This window comes from Vipera berus (assembly GCF_964194415.1).
Source record: "Vipera berus genome assembly, chromosome: 6".
Taxonomy (NCBI): Eukaryota; Metazoa; Chordata; class Lepidosauria; order Squamata; family Viperidae; genus Vipera; species Vipera berus.
In genome coordinates, this window is record NC_138208.1 from 76,449,411 (window position 1) to 76,470,606 (window position 21,196).

General features: G+C 39.1%; 1 protein-coding gene across 1 annotated transcript in view; it reads right to left on the reverse strand.

The window, feature by feature from the left end:
• The window catches only part of NINJ2 (ninjurin 2), a 79,677-nt gene extending 58,737 nt beyond the window's left edge, over positions 1-20,940 (reverse strand). The window contains exon 1 of the mRNA XM_081332045.1: positions 20,836-20,940. Within this exon, the coding sequence (XP_081188171.1) occupies positions 20,836-20,868 (33 nt within the window). The 5' untranslated portion in view covers positions 20,869-20,940. The remainder of the gene's footprint in view (positions 1-20,835) is intronic.
• Between the last annotated feature and the right edge of the window lie 256 nt (positions 20,941-21,196).

Sequence of the window (21,196 nt, forward strand, 5' to 3'; positions counted from 1 at the left end):
GGAACATGAATCAATACGGATAAGAGTATATGTAGAACCAGCCTACAGTTTGGCAAAGTGAGATCATTACTTCAGCTAACAAACAGTGAAAGGTGAATAAAGCGATAAGACCATAGACTTCCGTTGCCATGAACCTGCATAGCTTAGATCTCGGCTAGTTAAAGAGGGAGCCTTCTGCACGATCTTCCACACATTAATTGAGGTAATCTGTTGAGATTTGCCTAGATATTCTGGTAACATCTCAAGAACAAGCTATTCTCTGTAATCCTTTGAAGAAGAAAAAATGCTTCCCGTGGAGCTAATGACTTAACCTCTGCTTTGGCTTTCTAAAAAGACCTTGTGAAGATAATCTTTTTGAAGAGGCTTTTGATTAAAGTTTTAATACCTCGATTAAGCCTCCATATGAGACCATTTCTATAGCAAACATAGAAGGCAGAAGTAAAGAACGTGTATGTTGCTTCCATAATCTGAGAGTAAAACTGCAATCCAATGCATGTGTAAATCAAAATAACTTTTTTTTTTGAGAATAAAGCTCTGTGGGATTAGACTGTAAACTACTCCATTTCTCTTGAGGTTCTGGGACCGCTGAAAATAGAGAAGTTGTTTTGCCTGCTCTACAAGAATGTATTCATGACAGAGCCTGTTGTCACAAGATTTTTCAGCCTGATTGTTGCCCTCAAGACTAAATTAATCCCCTTAATTCTATTAGCTTTGGTGGGAGTTACGTAATGGGTCTTTTTATATCTCCCCCTTCACCCCTAATGATACACAATGAGAAGCCACTTTGTTAAAATGATTGGACATTTTGAGATTCGCTCATCCTTCGTTTGCAGAGAAAATGTCGCTTGGGCAACAACAGAGAGCTTGAAAAGTCAAGACCTCAATCAAAAGCTCTCGTGACACCCTTTATCCTTTGAAGTGGGCAAATAAGGTGCTGTGTAAGAATAGGAAAGGGTGCAATCCATTTAGTTTCCATTTTGTATGCAAAACAGAACATGAACTGAAACTCAACTATCCTTCTAAATTCGTAGTTCTCTGAATTTAGCAGAGCAATTCCTCAGTAGAAACAGCAATAGTGTATGTTAAAGAACATTTTGTGCCAAAACTGTTCATGAATGAATATCCAACTTACATTAGCTATTTTGTTGCCCAAAATGAATGTACAGTAGGCAGAATTGCAGACATGAATATGTACATTTGGAGAAATTTGTCCAAACGCACAAACCCGTTTTACTGTAAACTTTTTTTTAAAAAAATGAGCTGAACAAGAATGAGACCATCAAAATTAATGTGATACTTAGCATTAATTGTATAATTTAGGCAACCTTATGTTCATTAACACTTTTGAAATTATATTTAAACTTCCCTTGGGTTTCAAGGTGCAATGTACTTAAACTTCATAGTATTAACAATTTCTAGTTTCTGTTGGATAAATACCACTGCATTCAGTTATCATTTGTATTTTATAATGCTTTATTTGCAGTTATGATGTAATGAAACAATCAACTTAGAAAAAGAATAAAACACTAAGGGAAACCAACAATAAACCAAGAGAATGCCTATTTCAGTAAGCAATAGTGCTTGAGGAGTTGTTTAGGCTCAGAAGTTATATCAAGTTAGGCCAGATAAGTGCCTAGGTAGGGAACTAATAAAAAATATCATGTTGTAGACCAGCCTAGAAAGTTTGAAAAAAAATTCAGAAATTGGCAATGGCAAACCTGTTTTGTAACATTCCCTAAAAAAACCACACAGATGGATCAACGTAATTGCTAGAATTTATGTTCGACTGATAATTGTCTTTAAATTTTTGTGCAAGAATTAATTAGCTAATAGTAAATCATCCAATTTTCATTTATTCATGCTAACCTTTATAATATGATTTCTAGCTTATGCCAATTTTTTAAAAATAAATTCCTGGCTTTACATTTCCAATGCCTAATTAGAAATGTTCATCGTGGTATGAAAAGTAAAATTATTTTTTATTATTTCTTGACTGTGGAAGCTCCATAGTATTAAAATTCCTTCAGGATTCTCTGATATAAAAGTATGAATAAACACAATCTGCAAGGGTTTTCATCATGTATGTCCTAATTATGTATATTAATTTATAAATTATACACATGTACTATTATACATTATGAAACATAACCCAAGAATACCTTTTATTTTCTATATTCTATATATTTAGTATAGCTCTGTTTCTCAGTTGTTTTAGATTGTGGGAAGTCAGCCCTCCCACCCAAAAGGAAATATTTTGGGGAATATTAAAAAAAGGCAGAATATTTTATTTCCCCAAAGGATCTTAAAGGCAGAAAAGCAGGCCCAGTTTTTCTTAATAGCCCCAAGCAGAAACCAGCTTTTAGAAATGCAGATTTGGTGATTCATTCAGGAAGAACAAGGCCAGGAACCTTGGAGCTGATTGGACTAGAAAAACAAAGACCCCTAAAATCTATATCCCCCACCCAAAATCTAAAGACATGACCTTAAGACACAATAGCATTAACCCACCACCATTAGAATACCAAAAGGGCACACTCAACCTCAGGTCAAAGTTCATGCCACAAGAACAGGAAGAGCCTCAAATACAATGCCACAGGAACAACTCTAAACACAAAAGCCCAAGAAGATATAAAAACCCACCATTCCCAGCTCCATTTTGTCAGCCATTCCAGAAACACATGCTGTGTCACTGAAGTTTCTGGCAACTCAATAAACTGGACCTTTCCTAAAGCAGTCTCCATTTTCTTATTTTTGGCTTGGACTAGACATGAAGATTTTTCTTTTAACAAAATAAAGGAATATAAAGAGAGATTCTAATATTTTGTTTTCCTGCACCCCAATGATTGGTCTTGCACACCCCACTTTGGAGTCTTTTCCTTTAAGTAATTCTGGAACACCCCTTGACAAAGGTCATGATGATTAATGAAATTTGCATCAATCAATTACCGTAGGCAAGTTTGGCAGAGAAATCAAGCCTTTCCTGGCCAACTCACAAGCATCAGCCACAATCTTAAATCGAGTTCCAATAAGATAGCTCTTTCCTTCATTCACTTAGCAAAATGACTTCCCTAGATGGAAGCATGTAGACAGAGCTTGTGTGACACAGTTGCTACAGTGGTAGAAGATAACTCCACTTAATGATCAAACAACAGCAGCAGCTTCATTAAAATATCTCCCTCTTAGAATGTCTATCCACAGTGTTGGCAGCCTACCAATAGCATCTACTCAGGTGTCAAATATTTGCTAGCCCAGTCCATTGTTCTAAATAATCAAGTACTTTAATCAGCTCATCAGTTGGCAGTTAGCTATAATTAACTAGTGTTCAGGCAGGAGCTTGTTACCATGCTAAGCCCAGAGAGAAAAGGACTTTCCCAGACCACCTTCCTGTCACTGGCCCAGTTGATGGAAAATGTACTCTGACAAATGCAAATAAGAACCAGATGCAGATGGCAGCAATACCAGCTAAATGAAAGATAAGGAACTTCACAGGGTCACCCTTTTCAGTTCCCATTTTCCTACAGAACAATTTGGAAGTGATTGAAAGTCCCTCTCTTCAGCCACACTTGAAACACTGAGAACATGAAATGATTGCTCAGCCACAGAGAAAAAGGAGATAAAATCAGTGCCTTGTCTTTGCTTCTACTAGTTCTGGAACAAGAACCTCCTTCTGTATGAAAAAAAGAAAATCACAGAATATCCTAGTCTTTTGTCTCATCCCATCCATGCTGCTATGAAATAAATCATTTTGCCACAATTTCCTGCAGCACTCCAAAGACAATGATGCTTTTTTAGGACGGTGGCAGGTAGCCGGGACCTAAAAACCTGGCTTTTTGAGTTAGCTGGCCTGGACTGAGGAGTTTTAAGGTTTTTAAATTCTAATTTTAAATTTTGGGGCTATTGATTTAATTTTATTTTAATTTTTATATTGTATTGTTTTAATTTTGCCCTGTAAACCACCCTGAGTCCTTCGGGAAAAGGGCGGTATATAAATTGAATTAAATAAATAAATAAATAAATAGTCCCCATACCTGGAAGACCAAAAGAGTCAAGAGCTCTTGTCAGTGGGCAATTGGATTACAAGCTAGCTCCACTGTTTGATTGAGTTGTAGGAAACACACACTTCTTTTAAATAAACCTCAGCCAAAACAACCACTAAAAAAAACATCAGATATCATGTGATAATGCAGGTCTACACATGACGTAGAAGCATCAGAGAGTCCCTGTAGAAGTGTCAAGAGCAAAAAATGATTTAATGTATATTCTTGTCTGTGACCCAGTAGAAAAGAAATTCAAAATAAACTGTGCTGCCCAGGCTGCGTCAGTAATGAGGACAGCAAGTGATTCTGTTTTTGCTACTATAATACAGGAAGTATTATTTACTTAAGAATTAGGGGTTTTTTACTGTTAACTACTGTTGATACTGTTATTTATTATTAAGGGGAAATAGCCAATTTGGTGAAGTGGTTAAGACATCAGGCTAGAAACTGGGAGTCCTTGTGATCTAGTCCTGCCTTAGGCACAAAGCCACTGGGTGATCTTGGGCCAGTCATTTTCTCTCAGCCCTAGGAAAGAGGGAATAGCAAACTACTTCTGTAAAAAAATGTTGTTAAGATAACTGCAGGGACTTGCCCAGGCAATCTCTGAAAATCAGATATAATTGAATAGGAGAAAAAAAAGTTTAAAAAAACCATAGTTTTGATCCCCTCCCACCCAGTTACAAGAGAAACAGCTGCTGAATCATTTCCTTACTATGGGATGGACAAGTTTGGAGAAGCTTAGGTGAAGACTTTTATCAGTTAGTCTAGCCACCTATTGTTTGGTAACAGGCTGCAGGCACTGAGGTTTTCTGTGCCTCTTGTCTAACAGACTGCTTCTAAGCACAGATTTAGCTCTCTTTTGAAAGAGGGCTAAAGCCGGGTTCAAAAAATAGCCCAGCTGTCAGGTCACAGGTCCAGACTAAAGTGAGAGAGAGCAGTCAAGAATAAATGAGGTCCACTCACAACAATTGCTGTAAATGAATGATGCTGTAGGCAGCAAGTCACTTAATACATACAGTAGGCAAAATGGGACTGCTCCTATCAAAGTAATAACAGAAGTAGTAGAAAAAGTGGCAAAACTGCATATATAAAAAAGTCAGTAGGAGATCTGACAATCACTTCAGAAAATACTGACCAGCCATTTCTTGGTCAGATGCCTCTACAGAAATCAGATGGCTAGTCTGTCCTATAGTCTCAGCCAAAATGGCCGTCAAGGGGAAAGAGATGTCCAGGACCACTTAAAACAGCTATTTGCTAGATCTCAACCATTGTTCACATCATCAGTCATATAATTTATATGTATACTAGACTGCAGTAAAAATCATATCTGAAGATAACAAGGACACCACTTTAAAACAGACACTGAAGACAGCTACCTCAGTTGTGGGCTTGAGATGAAATGAAGGCAATACCATGAGGTCATAGCATATAAAATAGTTACCAGGGTATGTTTATGCTGTGATTAGGAGGACATGAAAATGATTCTAAGATAATGATTGCCCTAAAATCCCCCTCATGAATTTCCATGGCTAAGGCTAGAACACAAATACAAAATATATTAATGGAACATACCATTTTTTTAAAAAAAAATATTAAAAACCATCCATCTCATTCAGATGTTCTGGCTTAATTTAGCTGCTATTATCATCATCATCATCATTATCCTTATGTTTAGCTCTCTGTTGGCTAGTTTGAAGTATAGAAACATGAACAATAAATGCAGGTGTAAAAAGACTAAGAATTAAACATATTGCATATATTACACTTTTAATCAAGGGTATCAGTTACAATAGATTTGAAATGTCAAAAGAAAGTGAAGAGAGTGGAAAATTAAAAGGAGTTGAAAAAACACGTGCTATTTTCCAAATTGCATTGGCTGGCAATTATGCTGTTATAATAAAATACACACTTTGAAGAAGTGTTTCCTATCTGTTATACAGTTTTGTCTGGTAGCCAATACCAATATTGTGATACAATACAATGGAAAACAGATGCTCATACAAAAGAGTGGCAACCTGGCAAATCACAATAGAAGATGGAACTCAATGTCTCTTTCCTTCCTCTTTTTTATGTGGAACTTGGGGAAACCTGTTCTAATACTTTAGCATAACAAATTATCCTGTTTGGCTTACACTCAAAGAGGAAGAGGAAACAGTCGAATTGAGACCCTCCCAAACAGATTAAGCGGGACAAAATTTCGTCTTTGTTAGAGGCAGAAGGCCCCTGAAGGAGCCTGGAGCTGAGAATCTCTTAGGTTTAATGCGGGTTGTTCAAAACAGTTGACTGTTCCTCTTTGAAGATGTTCTATTTTTAAGGAACATTCTCAGATTTTCCCCTCTTCCTCTTCTTCTTCCCCTTTCCTTTTACATTTGGTTAATTGTCACATTCAATGGTAAATCTGAAGGCGCCATTTTTTATTAATCTAATTAGCATAAAGATGGGACACTAGCAGGAAAATCACAGTTGTCTGAATATTTTAGATTTATTTTTTCCTGAAAAACAAATCCCAGAATAAGAAAATGTAAAAAAGCTATGTGATTGTGTCTATCCATTTTGATTGGAGGCAGATCTTAGGTTTTAAGCCACTTAGAAGCCATTCAGGATGAAGAACAGCTCATAAAGGCTTTAAAATTAAAATATTAATGGAACAGATGTTCCCTAACAATCGGCAAGATGGTGGGGAAAAATTGGAATATGGAGGAAAAACATGCCAGAAAATTTGTTTCTAAGAGTTATATCTCATCTTTTGTTCAGGAGCTCAAAGTACTTCTATTTTTTCCCCCAATCCAAACATGATACCTCCATTTTTGCCTATCAGGCTCCTAAATTTCAGAAAAGGAAAGAAGGAAGGAAGGAAGGAAGGAAGGAAGGAAGGAAGGAAGGAAGGAAGGAAACCAAAGCTTTTAGGGAAAACAAATGCCATTTTCTAGTATCAATGTTTTTTAAAATATTTTTTTTTTATTTTTTATTTTAATTCCATTTATATCCCGCCCTTCTCCGAAGACTCAGGGCGGCTTACAAGCTTAGCAGTAGCCTTCATTCTATGTATATGCCTGCTTATTAGAGCTTTCACACACACCCCAAGCGGCATTATTACAAAGTCAGCTTAATTGCCCCCAACAATCTGGGTCCTCATTTTACCTACCTCGGAAGGATGGAAGGCTGAGTCAACCTTGAGCCTGGTGGGATGCGAACCTGCACTAATTGCAGGCAGCTGGTGTTACTTAAGGAGGCATTAGCCCACTGCTCCACCAAGGCATTAGCCCCCTGCTCCACCAATGACTCTGAGACTCACATAAGCCACAGAGGTATCCTTAAAAATATGTATTTGTTTGTTTATTAAATTTCTATACTGTCCATCTCATTGATACAGTGTCTCTGTGTGGCTTGCAATATAATACAGAGTAAAGAAAGTACTAGAAACAAAATTAGAGAAACTGAATAGAAAAGCTAAAAACCAAGATGATGCACAGCCTGGGGTGAAGATCTTCTCTACTCAGTGAGTCACCCCACATGGGTAATTATAGCCCAATTCTGTATTTGGAAGTGTGCCCACCAACCTAGTGGGGAGGGGGGGGGGAGACTTGGATCATGTGTCTTCTCTGCCAGCTAAGTATCATATTTAACATTGACATAAAACTTTTTTCTCATCTTTAAAGATTAAATTTATGTAATTAATCAAAGTGTTAACAGTTTCCAATTTCCCTTGTATAGATACCACTGTACTCAATAATTACCTATATTCTATAATGTGTTTTTTGTATTTGATAATGCAACAAAACAATTAACTTAGAGGGGAGGTAAGTTAGTTGAAGTGAAAAAGAATGCTTTGGAGAATGGAAGGAACTGTGGACTGCTTTTACCTACTATTCTACCACCTTTTATAATACTAGACAACACAGCATCAACAGTAGAAACCTTCACGTTTCTAGGTTCTATAATATTTCAAGATTTAAAATGGACACCTAACATAAAAAATGTCATCAAAAAAGCACAACAAAGAATGTTCTTCCTGAGCCAACTCAGAAAGCTCAGAGTGCCCAAGGAGCTGCTGACACAGTTCTACAAAGGAATTACTGAGTCTGTCATTTGCACCTCTCTAACTGTCTGGTTTGGAACTGCAACCAAACAAGGCAGACATAGACTTCAACGGATAGTTAGAACTACAGAAAAAAACAGTTGCTACCAGCCTGCCTTCCATTGAGGACCTGTATCCTGCACGAGCAAGAAAGAGGGCTTGTGAATATATCTACAGACCCCTCACATCCTGAACACATAAACTATTTCAACTTCTTCCCTCAAGACGACGCTAGGGCATTGCACACCAGAATGACTAGACATAAGGATAGGGTTTTTCCCCCCATGCCACCACTCTGCTTAACAACTAATTCTTACAACACTGTCAAACTACTTAGTAAAGCTGTATTACTATTATTCTCCTCGTCTTTCTTATTACCTATCCTTATCTTCTTATGACTATAACTTTATTGCTTGAAACTTACAATTTATATTGTTTTTAGTATCCCAGTATGATTTATGTTGTTGCTTAGCTAGTATCCTATGACTATCACTGTGTTGCATCTTATGATTTATGATGGTGTTGTATTTTATGATTTATGATGAATGTATTTTTATGTTGTTTATGATCATGATTTATCACTATTACTTGTATGTACACTGAGAGCTTACGCACCGGAGACAAATTCCTTGTGTGTCCAACCATACTTGGTCAATAAAGAATTCTATTCTATTAAGTGGGTGTTTTCTCCATCATCATGCTGAGAAAAGGTGTTCAGGTAAGACAACACCCCTTCTGACTGGCCAACACATATCAGCCCTTCTGTGTGAATGCCGATAGGCCTGCACCTTTAATTCCTATTATTCACTCTTCTAATGTTTTGTTTTCCAAATTTGGAATTGCAGGGAGGGAAGAATCTTCTGCTTGGAGAGGCCAGTACTGGCCATATCCTTTATTGCACTTCCACAGCATCCTTTCACCACCAGTGATTCATGACTGCTTTTACTTCTACTGATGTAAAATGCAGAGAACAAAGAATAAAATTCTCTACCCTGCCCTGATCTGGTTCAGGCCCTGCAGCATCAAACTCTCTTCCTCCCTCAATTTCCCTTGCCAAAGAAAAGCCGGAACTGACAGGAGCATGTCAATTTCACCCAGGTCACCTATCAGACCTGGACTTTCGGAGGCCAAGTTCCCAGCCAAAAAGAGTTATTCCCCTTGTGAGGCAATCAATCACCGCAGCTGCCAAAAAAGGAATGAGGGTGTGCAGGGTCACGGAGCCGATGTATGAGCAACCATAAAAAGTTTGCACAGAAGCTCCCTAACTTATTAAAGATCGAAAAGTGGATTGTTTTTGAAGATAAAACTCACTCAATCCTTTGGCTATATCCAAATGGCCCAATACTTTAGCCACATCAGATACTTGACTACAGAGTGAGTTTTTTCCTCAGCCCCATTTGCTTCTACAAACCCTGTGAAGCTCTCTCTCTCTCAACCCCTTCTGCATGTTCCCCCAACTTTCTCTGGATCTACCATCATCTTCTGCATGCTGGCAGAAAGATATTCCCCAGTGCAGCTTTTCCTTAAGTTCTTTCATGCTTCTCTTGTCTTTTTTATTCTCTCCTCAAAGTATTCAGCCTCTCTTTTTCATATGGGGACCCCAGTTCCAGCCATCTCTTCCAATTTTTTTTTAAGCTACAAAAAAGATATCTGGAATTCTGATCACAGATCCACGTTGTTGCCTGTAGTTGAGCCTCAGACAACTGTTCCTAAATCAACTAACAGAAGAATACAAGTCAGTCAGCACTTTTTCTAGGAATATCACTAAATAAGGGCAAAGGGCTTTGCGGTACTAGAAAGCATGCAGGAATTAGCCATTCCTGCGAATACAAACAAATCTGTTTTCAAGGCAAAGATTTTGTAACCGCTCGGAAGCCACATATTTAAAGCCACAGATGCCAAGAAATTCTTTCAACAGGGAAATAAGTATAGTGTTGTATACACGGACACCACATACACTTTCATTCTGGAGCAAGACCAGTGAAAACAGATAGGTCCTTAATATGTCCTGCATAATCTACTTATGGCATGTTGTTGTTGTTGTTAGCTGCGAAGTCGTGTCCGACCCATCGCGACCCTATGGACAACATTCCTCCAGGCCTTCCTGTCCTCTACCATCTTCTGGAGTCCATTTAAGCTCACGCCTACTGCTTCAGTGACTCCATCCAGCCACCTCATTCTCTGTCGTCCCCTTCTTCTATTGCCCTCGATCTTTCCCAGCATTAGGCTCTTCTCCAGTGAGTCCTTCCTTCTCATTAGGTGGCCAAAGTATTTGAGTTTTAGCTTCAGGATCTGGCCTTCTTATGGCATAGTGTGAACCAAAGAAAGTTGGCACATCTTATCAGACCAGCAACCAGCACTATGAGTAACCAGGACCAAGAGATTCTTGAGTTAGTCCAGTTGTGGCCTTAGAAAATAAATAGAACCAGAGCCAATATTGGCTACAAGCTACCAGTTGAATTCCTGTTATCCGAATATTCCTTCAAACATTTTTCTGACATTTATCAAAACAATTAGTCCTAGTTGATACTTTCATTGTATCAAAATAGCCATTTAAATAGTAATTACTTCCTGCTTCCTGGAACTGTTGACATTCAGAGAATGCAATCTAAAACTAAAGAATAAATAATTGGGTGATTGGCAGCACTCTGAGAACTTCTACACCTCCATTTTCCCTCCTCGGATCTTAAAAATATTTGAAAGTAACCTACAACTACATTCACTGCCATCAACTTATGTTCGGATAGAAAGGGCCATTGGTTTGAAAGAGGGGTAAAAGAATCCAGCTAAGTTAGAATTGAACAGTCCTCTCTCAACAGAGGGGGAAGAATAAAACACCACCTTTCTCCAGTTTCAACACAGCTCTTGCAGCGGTTCCAGGAAGATTCCACAACCAATTGCACCCTGATTTAGGTGACCCTGAAGGCACAGATAAGTGGCATCAACAGCTCTCAGAGAGAGTGCTAATGACCAGATGACTGCAAAGAAATACAATTCTTCCATTTCCCAGCACCACCACCATCCTAACAGAACCTAGTCTTGCATCCTCCTGCCATCTGAACCGATGAAGCTTTTTTGGATGAAAAGTCAAACATTTTCTTCTTCCTCCTCAGGAAAAAAAACAGTCCAGTAGCCTTTTGAAGAAAAAGGCACCTTTGGGACAATTTTTTTTATTTTAATTCCATTTATATCCCGCCCTTCTCCGAAGACTCAGGGCGGCTTACAAGCTTAGCAGTAGCCTTCATTCTATGTATATGCCTGCTTATTAGGGCTTTCATACACCCCCCAAGCGGCATTATTACAAAGTCAGCTTAATTGCCCCCAACAATCTGGGTCCTCATTTTACCTACCTCGGAAGGATGGAAGGCTGAGTCAACCTTGAGCCTGGTGGGATGCGAACCTGCACTAATTGCAGGCAGCTGGTGTTACTTAAGGAGGCATTAGCCCACTGCTCCACCAAGGCTCTTTATAACCTGGATGACTGCAAATCTCCACAGACATTAACCTCTTAGTTCCTTAGCTCCACTAGGTAGACCCAACAAGGAAATCAATTACACAGGAAGGCTGAAACTACTTTTATTGAGGTTGGTGATGATAACAAAATCTGACTGTGTTGGATCTCCTACCTGCTTTTATACTCCAGTGAATCAGAGTAGGGGCTGCCTGAGTCATTCCAAAATTACATCATTTCTCTGAACTTGTTTTGACCCTTTTCTCTAGATAATAGTTCTTGCATATTTCCATCATGATCATCTTCCTTACTCTCTTCTGTACCATAAGATAGAAAATGAAAATCAGTCTTGAGTTGCCCCAGGTCTTGCAGTGACAAAACCTCTCAACCCCAATCCACACAGAAATATTTATTTATTTAAAAGTCAAACAGGCACTTTTTATCTAATGTAAAGAAGCTTTCAATTCCCTACCAACTTGCTTTCACCAGGGCTATGGGTGGAGAAATGAAAACCTATCAAGTCACATTCTCCTTACAAGATTTGCTTACTAAATTGATTATACTACGTGCCATCAAATTGGTATTGGCTCTCAGCAACCCCTTAGATAGATTTTCTCCATGATGATCTGCTCCAATTTGGTCTTTCATGTCTTCCAATGCGCACCCATTGCAGCTATAATTGGGTTCATCCACCAGCCAGAGTTACCTACTAGAATGGCTAAAATGTGATATTTGGAGAGGCTGTCAACATTTTAGGGGTGAGACAACTGTTTATCTCCAATAAAGGAAAATGCTTTTTTTTACTGTGAACTATGAGTAACTGGAAGTAACTTGACTACAGAAAGAGGACATTATGGGATCATATGCTCTGGGAGCCAAACAAATACCTTTTAGCTATTAATTTAGCTTAACACAGGCATCCAATGCATTAATATAGTTTTGCATAACAGAGAGCTGCATTGTTGTTTGCTATACTATAGCTTAGCATAAACAATACACTCAGTGCAAGATTGCCAGTCTTGCGTTTAATCATTTTACCTCTTGTTGCATTAAATATATAATTTGTTGAAAGATATGATCAACTACATAGAGAATGTCAAGATGAACACCATTACTGCTTTGACACTTACACCAACAATTAACAGAGTTCCAAACATCAACAAAAACTGGAAGGTTGTTTTCGGTGTCTGTATTTTAATGGGTGCTAGGAATCTTCACATTGTTGTTACAGTTGTACTTCCAGTGAGTCAATTCAGCTTATGTTAAACGGCCAAATATTTTCAAGACAAAAGTCATCAATAATATATAAAAAATATAAAGGCATCTAAAAGGACATCCATCTTGATTTCCCAAACTAGCTGTGTTAAGCTTGCTGGTATAGGAGAAGGAATGGCAGAACCTGGGGTCAGAGTGAAAAGGAGGATCAGTCTAGAATCATAACGTAGCCATAAGCGAACTAAGTCCAACCCCTGCTTGGGTTCCATTGGCCCTTATGTAATATTAACCAGGTGTCCGGCGATAGATGAGAAGATTCCGGTGTATAGGCTTTACCAATAAGTCAGTTTAATTGAACCTCCATATATGGACCTGGGCTTTTGCGCCTGACAGCTGGACTATAACAGATTGTAGTCGGTTTCAGGAACCCCAACCCTAATTCTAATCCTGTAAGTACATCGAGATACAGAATGCTGACAGAATGAAAGGCTGTACATTCATGCACAATCCCTCCTCTATTTGTAGCTGCGTTAAGCTAAAGAGCTCTGCACCCACCTCACCCAATAAAAACATCACCGGATGGACTTTTTGTTTGGAAAAATATATTGAATTTTTTAACCTGACGAACTGAAGGGGAGTGATTGAAATAATACAAGATAAACATTTGAGTTTAGTGTTAATAAAGAAGTTTCAGTAAAGCACCTTTCCCCTGATTTGCATATGCATATTAAATGAACATTTCCCTTTATACAACACCTAATAAGAGAAAGGCATTTCTTTCCTGATTTTTCATGGATTGAACTCTTAAACAACCAAGGTACTGACCTTGTTTCTTGTATGTGGGTATCCATAACTTATTGCAAAATGAGAATGTGAGCTGGCCCTTAGAACCATGCACATTTTACTTGTAAATTAATTCAATGAGATCTAGTCATTATGCTAAGGACTCAAATTTTACTAAAATGTTAAGATTCACTCTTATGCCCACTCTGCATATAAGCAAATTCCCTATATTTTAGATTTCAGTCATTCTTAAATTAAAGACCTTGTCCCAAAGTCACATTTTTTCAGATTTGATCTAAATGCACAAAGGTATTTCAGACGATTTGGTCCTGAGAATGAGATCAGCTGAATCCTCCATTGCTCAATAAATGTTGCAAGAAGTGGCTTGGATTGGAAACAATTTTGGTCTCTCCTTGGGCCAGTAAAAGGAAATGTAGGGTCAAGATAATGAATACAGCTTCAGAATTGGCAAGACGTCCCAGCTTCATACTTGATAAGCTACTTTGTATTTCTGTAGAGGGAATTGTCTCCACATGTCTCAGGTCCTAAGGTGCCACACTGAAGTTATACAGGTAGTATAACTTCATTACAGCCACAACTGAGCCCAAATTTTCTGTTGCTGAGACATTTGTTAAGTGAGTTCTGCCCCATATTACAACCTTTCTTGTCACAATTGTTAAGTGAATCACTGCAGTTCTTAAGTTAGTAACCTGGTTGTAAACTGAATCGGGTTTCCCCATTAACTTTGTTTGTGAGATGGTAGCAAAAGGGGATCACCCATCATAAATATGAAACAGTGGCCAAACGTCTGAATGTTGATCACGTGACCAAGGGGATCCTGCAACGGTTGTAAAAGTGAAAAATGGTCATAAGTCACTTTTTCCAGTGCCATTGCAACTTCGAGTGGTCACTAAACAAACTGTTGTAAATCAAGAACTACCCATATAAAGGAGCCTAAATTCAAAACTTCCAGTATAGCAGAAAAAGAAATGTTGAATGCAGTGGATGTTTGCCGCTATGTTAAGCACAGAAAAATGCAAGAACGCTAGCAATTTATTTTCTTTTATTTTTATGAAGAGGGGGGAAACGGATGTGCATTTAGGCACAGCTTTGAGGAGGTAGAGTAAGACTGTCAGTTACTGGTTGGCAAGCAAACAATGATTGGCTAACAGTTCTACATCTTCAGTTTGGGGCCAGTAAAAGCAACTGCTAGTTGGCTGGCAGTTTTGTCTGCAAGCTTTAGACGTTCAAGCTTTTAAATATGCTTGGGCTTTTAACAGTCTGACGTACAAACAGACCAGGAAATTATCAAAAGGGTCTGGGTTAATCTTGGGTACATTTCAGTCTGGATTTGTCTGGAAAATCCCAGAGTTGATGAAACATGTTTTGTGCTTTTCTAATACTGAGTGACAGATACGTTCTGGACAGCAAACATATCGCCTTAACCACCTTAGCCCTAGTTTTGGCGAATAAAACCTTGCAGTCGGGCATTAACCTCCCATCTGCCACCCCATGATGCATTACAAATTTTCACACATATAAGGTGCTGTAAAATATGGCAACCCTTTGTTAAAATGCCTAAAATCCTGTTATTAATTTTAAGCATTCAGATTTAGCACTTTTGAACACCTTTAGGATATTTGTTAGATACCACACCGTAAAGAAAAGTTGAAACTTCACGTACAAACTGTAAAACAAACAAACCTGCAGAGGTTTTTCACTCTTTCCACTTGCTTAATAGGGGAAAATGGAATGTTTGGACAATCCAGCCAAAATCAAGGATTGTTTAATCCCATCAATTTCAATTTAGACAGAATGAGGTTCTATAATTAACTCTCTCAATGATTTCATTTCAGCACAGAGGGCAATTCTACATATACTGCAAGGACCAGGAATTATTATATTAATCTTGAGTTTTTGAAGTGCTTACTTTGATTAGACCCTGGACTGTGCACTTTGATATTACTCTTAATCTAATATGTATTACTTTACTATATCTTGTCAAATTAGGAAATTCCTTAAGTGGTTAATGAGTTCAATATGGATTTGGTTGCATTAGAGAATATATGACTTCCAGCTAACATGACAAATGCTAACCTATGGATCAGTTTTCTGTTTGCAATTCAAAAATAATTACTATTGAGCAGATAGATACTCCCAGGTGTAAAATGCTTGAGAATAAATAGTCTCATCTGTTTGTGAGGCTGGTCACCATATTTATTCCCAGTGTATGGACAAATCTGGCAGGCATGCAAAGAATTATTTCTATGAATAAAGTTCCTTTTTCTTCCTGTTTGCAGGAAATGAGCAACTTCTTCAATTTCCTAAGGGGAAAGCAACAGATTGGAGGAAGCAATTTATTCACTCAGGTATTTCTACAGTTTTAAATTTCTCAATCTTATTTCTTATGTAACATTTTCTGGCTAATTCTTTCCTTCCAAGGCCAATTGCAAAGCATAGATTGTGAGTCATAATTTTATCATTCAAAAAGAATATTGGGCTCCACGGAAAAATTGGACTTTAAATCAGCAAAGAGAAATTAATTCAGCTTTCCAAAGCTGATAGCCTCATGAAGGGCTAGGGCTGCAGTTCCCAGAAATCCCAATTGGTGTTGCAGAAGGGAATTCTGGGAGTTGTATTCACAACATACAGGGAATCCTCATTTAGCGACTGTCCCATTTGACAGCCATTTGCAATTACAGGGAGAATGAAAAAGTAACTTTACAACCGATTCTTGCATTTATGACCTTTGCAAGTCTGTAAAGCAAGGAAAGCTGAGGTTAGATCATAAGCACTACTACTACATAGCCACCACTTCACTTAATGACCAGGTTGCTGGTCCCACTTGTGGTTGCTAAATGGGGGCTATCTGTACCTGGGTTTAAAACTCACTTGGATGAGTTTTATGACAGGATTAACCAAGATTTTAGCTGTTTCAGATAAAAGACAGAAGGGCTATTTCCTCCCCCTCTTGAAGAGACAGAAATGCAATATTCATATTCTTCATTATTGATTATGATAGATAGATAGATAGATAGATAGATAGATAGATAGATAGATAGATAGGTTCGCCTGGTGCGCCAGTTGCGGCCCTATCTAGACCGGGATGCCTTGCGCACAGTCACTCATGCGCTCGTGACCTCTCGTCTAGACTACTGTAATGCTCTCTACATGGGGCTGCCCTTGAGGTCCACCCGGAGACTCCAGCTGGTGCAGAATGCAGCCGCGCGAGTCGTCTTGGGAGTTTCCCGATACTCCCATGTTACACCTCTGCTCCGCGAGCTGCATTGGCTACCGGTTGCTCTCCGGGTGAGGTTCAAGGTGTTAGTTATGACGTACAAAGCCCTTCATGGCATGGGTCCGGATTACCTACGGCAACACCTGCGACCGGCGTCAACGTCCCTCCGTCCAGTGCGCTCCCACAGAGAGGGCCTCCTCAGGGTGCCGCCGATCAAAGAATGCCGATTGGTGACCCCCAGGGGGAGAGCGTTCTCTGTGGGCGCGCCAGACCTTTGGAACAGCTTACCGGTTGAGCTCCGGACGGCCCCCGACCTTCGCTCCTTCCGGCGCGATCTTAAAACATTCTTTTTCGAACAAGCTGGCCTGGTCTGACGGGATGGGGTTGGGTTTTTAAAATTAGTTTTTAACTTAATATGTATTGATTTTATGGGCATGATGTTTAATTGGTTTTTAATGGTTTTTTAATTTTTGTATCTGATTTTTATTGTGTATTGCCCTGTTCACCGCCCTGAGTCCTTCGGGAGAAGGGCGGTATAGAAATCAAATTATTAAATTAAATTAAATTAATTAGATAGATAGATAGATAGATAGATAGATAGATAGATAGATAGATAGATAGATAGACAGACAGATAGGATAGATGAATAGATTGGATAGATTGAAGATGATAGATAGATAGATAGATAGATAGATAGATAGATAGATAGATAGATAGATAGATAGATAGATAGATAGATAGATAGATGATAGATGATAGATAGATAGATAGATAGATAAGAGGTTTCTCAGTCCAATTTATCATGAATTGCATTATAACATACTTTTAAGATAAAATAACGAAATAGTAAAAATACCAGTGCCACCCTCACACTTGAAGGCAACAGCCTCCTTTAGAAAGTGCAGTCAGATTTTATAATAGATTCAATTCTGCCCTCTAATGCTTGGTGCCCTTCCCTAGCATGCCCTGACTACATGAGTGGTGGCATCACAGCCCAGACTGGGAGCATTAATGAGAGTGACCAACCAGATGGTTCTTAGATGCTCTCAAGGAAGGACATGTAGGCAACAGCCTTCTGGCATAATTGGTTCTGTAGATCTGATAAATTGCAAGGACGTTGCTCTGAACATGATTATTCTGCTATACAGGTATTATGTCAAGGACGACTTCTCTTTCTCATCAAGATTCGAGCACCTGGAGCTGGGGAAAAAATCTCCTGGAAACATATTTTATGTTTCCTATTTATAGGAATTCAGATCATATCCAGATTTAACTTGTTTAATGTCATTGCCTTTCCACAGGAAATTCCGAAAACAATCATTCTGAAAAAAGGAAGCAGTCTGTAACACAGATTTTTATATTATAATCATTGTTGCATTCATTTAATGAGGGCATTCACTGTCTTGTTCTTCAGCCCCAAAATACAAATGAGCAAACATTGCACAATATTGTAAGTTATAGTGCAGCCTTAAAACAAAATTAAACTTATTGGCCTTGAAGCCAGCTTGTGTGTAGAATTAGATTCTGGGCCTGTGGAAAGTCTCCATATACACTGAGGCAGAATATTCTAAACGAACACCTACTTGGTTCTGACAAATGTTTGCTGGTCATAAACATCTCCTCTCCAATGGTATAGGGACCTGGTGAAAAAAGCAGATGGTGCAGATCTGTGTGGAAGAATGTGGTCCTTATGATGCCAAAAAGAGGCCTAGAAACAGGCCAAGAGCAAAGGAATTTTTTTAAAAAACTAGTGAGATGTATTCCATTTGAAAGATTCCAACCAGTAAAGTATTAACTTCATTTGCATTGTAAGTACTCATCAACTCAGCAACACACAACACTCCAAGCAAAATGTTTTAGAGCTGTCGGATCTAGACTGCAAAAATCCAAATAGCTAAAAGGTGGCAACAGAGATTCCAGTTATCTGTACTTCTTTGCTGCCATTAGTGGTCATTTGGCTTTTTGCAGCTCAAATTTGGGGGCCCAAAGTATTAAATATAGCACAAATGGTAGTCAGACTCTCCCTGTTAAGGAGGAGAAGAGGCATAACCTTATATCCTGGAAGGGGTTTCATGTCTCAAAAGCCATTGAAAAGCCAGAGAAAGAAAAATTGGGGGGAATATTAAAAAGGCAGAATATATTTCCCCAAAGGAATAATGGAGAAGTTCTTTAAAAAGACAGAAACCAGCCCCAGCCCCTCTCCCCCAAGCAGAAACTAGGCAGAAGCCAGCTTTTAGAAATGCAAATTCAATAATCCATTCAGAAAGACAAAGACCCCTAAAATCTACATACCCCACCCAAACTCTATTGGGGACATAATAGGATTAACCCACCAATACAAAAAGGGCACACTCAGACTCAGGTCAAAATACATGACACAGGAAATACAAAGCCTCAAACAGGAATAGGAAACAACCTCAAGAGCTCAAGAAGTATAAAAACCCAACACTCTCAGCTACATGTGGTCTCTCTTTTTCCAGAGCCATCTTTCTGTCTGGCTCTCCTCTTCAATAAACTACAACCTTCTTTCTAAAGCAGTCTCCAGTTTGTTTATTCCCAGCTTGGAATAGACCCTGATGAAGACTTTTCTTTCAACACCATGTTAGCCTTCAAAGCCATGACCAGATTAAAGAACCTATCCAGGCCCCCCAAAAATCAATCCTTTGGGAATACAGCTGAATATTCAGGCCTGCAACAGAAGGAGATGAACAAGCAGCTTCTTTCAACCGCTCAGCTAGGTTTACTTACTCATTTTGTAAGTAAATAAACATATTGTTGTATGAATTTGATGGAATGGTTAGTTTGCATTTCAGTGGATTGTAAGGGCCTAAGCCAGGGGTAGGCAACCTCGGCTCTTTTATGACTCATGGACTTCAACTCCCAGCATAGCTGGCTCAGGAATTCTGGGAGTTGAAGTCCATGAGTCATAAAAGAGCCGAGGTTGCCTACCCCTGGCCTAAGCAATGAAATTAAGTCCATAAAGAGAGCCCATCTGGAAGATCTCCTTTTAAAAATATCTTTCCTAAAAGTAGAAAGCTATTGTGGCAATAAAAAAACCACAGGACTTAGAACCTCTCACCCTGATATAGTTGTTTTCTACTTGAAGAAAGTTTTTCAAGGTAGCATTGAAAGGTTGTATTCTCACATAGCATTTGAAGTGAACCCATGGTTTCTGTCTTCTTGTATTGCCTTGATGGTACTTGCTTTTGGGGGGGAGGGACAGGGCGGGGGGGGGGCAGATGGTTATTTGAGGTTTGCTTGCAAGTGGGTAGATTTATTTCTTCCTCGTTCCTTAGGAGACAAGGTTAACTCTGCCAAAACCAGGTAACCCTAATTGCAACCTCAGTATATCCTAAAGTCGTGTTATGCCCTACCGTTCTTCTCTTAAGCTGAATGCTCCCTTTCTTCACTTTGCTGGGTACTTCTCTGGTTAGATTTTTTTTTTCCCTTAAAATTCAGCCCATCGACCAAAAGCATCAACCTTTCAAGGGATGCCAAGTTGAGGAAGCAGACACTCCTTGTCAAACTAACACTAAGGAGTTATGGCTGGATGAAGAGGTTGCATTTCCTCAGGAATCCTAGATGGTCATTCATCTCTCTCCTTTTCTTGCTTAGGTATTGCTTTATTTCTATTCCTACAAACATTTCGGGAGCATTTTCTTAATCAAGCCCAGAGGAGCTTTTTGAGAAAGAGCAGAGGTGAAATCACAGTTTTCCGGCTGGTAGGGGGGGAAAAAAATGAGGCTACCTTCATTTGCTTGTCCTTTTAAGAAAGCCCTGATAGTTCTCCTTTCATCTCCCTGCCTCTCAGCTTTATTATCCGTGCAAGTTAATCAATCCCTGGATGAGAAGAACATAGGCTGTAGATCCTATTATCAGCTCCAATGAGAGAGCCAGGAAAGCAAAAGAGAAAAAACAACGAAGAAGCATCAAAATAAGACAGAACAAAATGGGAAAGGAATCATGAGGAAGAAGAATTAGGACCTGCTCCTTACCCACCCTCTCTCTTGGTTCAAGGCCAAGAAACACTTACGTGAAGGTTGATCATTTCTCCTTCCGATCCCATCTTCAGTCTCCCCAGGTTTTCTCCTTAGTCCTCTTGAACCCACATAAGAGATCACGTCTCGGTAGCCTTCTGGATTCTCCAGAGCATTTGCTGAGGGAGGGAAAGTGCAGCTCCTGGAACAGACCTGCTATTCATTTGCCTGAAGTCCAACTCTCGCTTTGGCTGGAGCATTGGAATGGGGGAGGAGGAGGGAGACTGGTAGTGTTGGTGGAGGCAGTGGCATGCAAAGCCATTATTGTCTTCAAGATGCTGAATGCTCCTCCTTGTTATGTTATCCATGACTACATGTCTCTGGAGCTTCTGGATCCAGCTGAGTCCTATGAAGTCA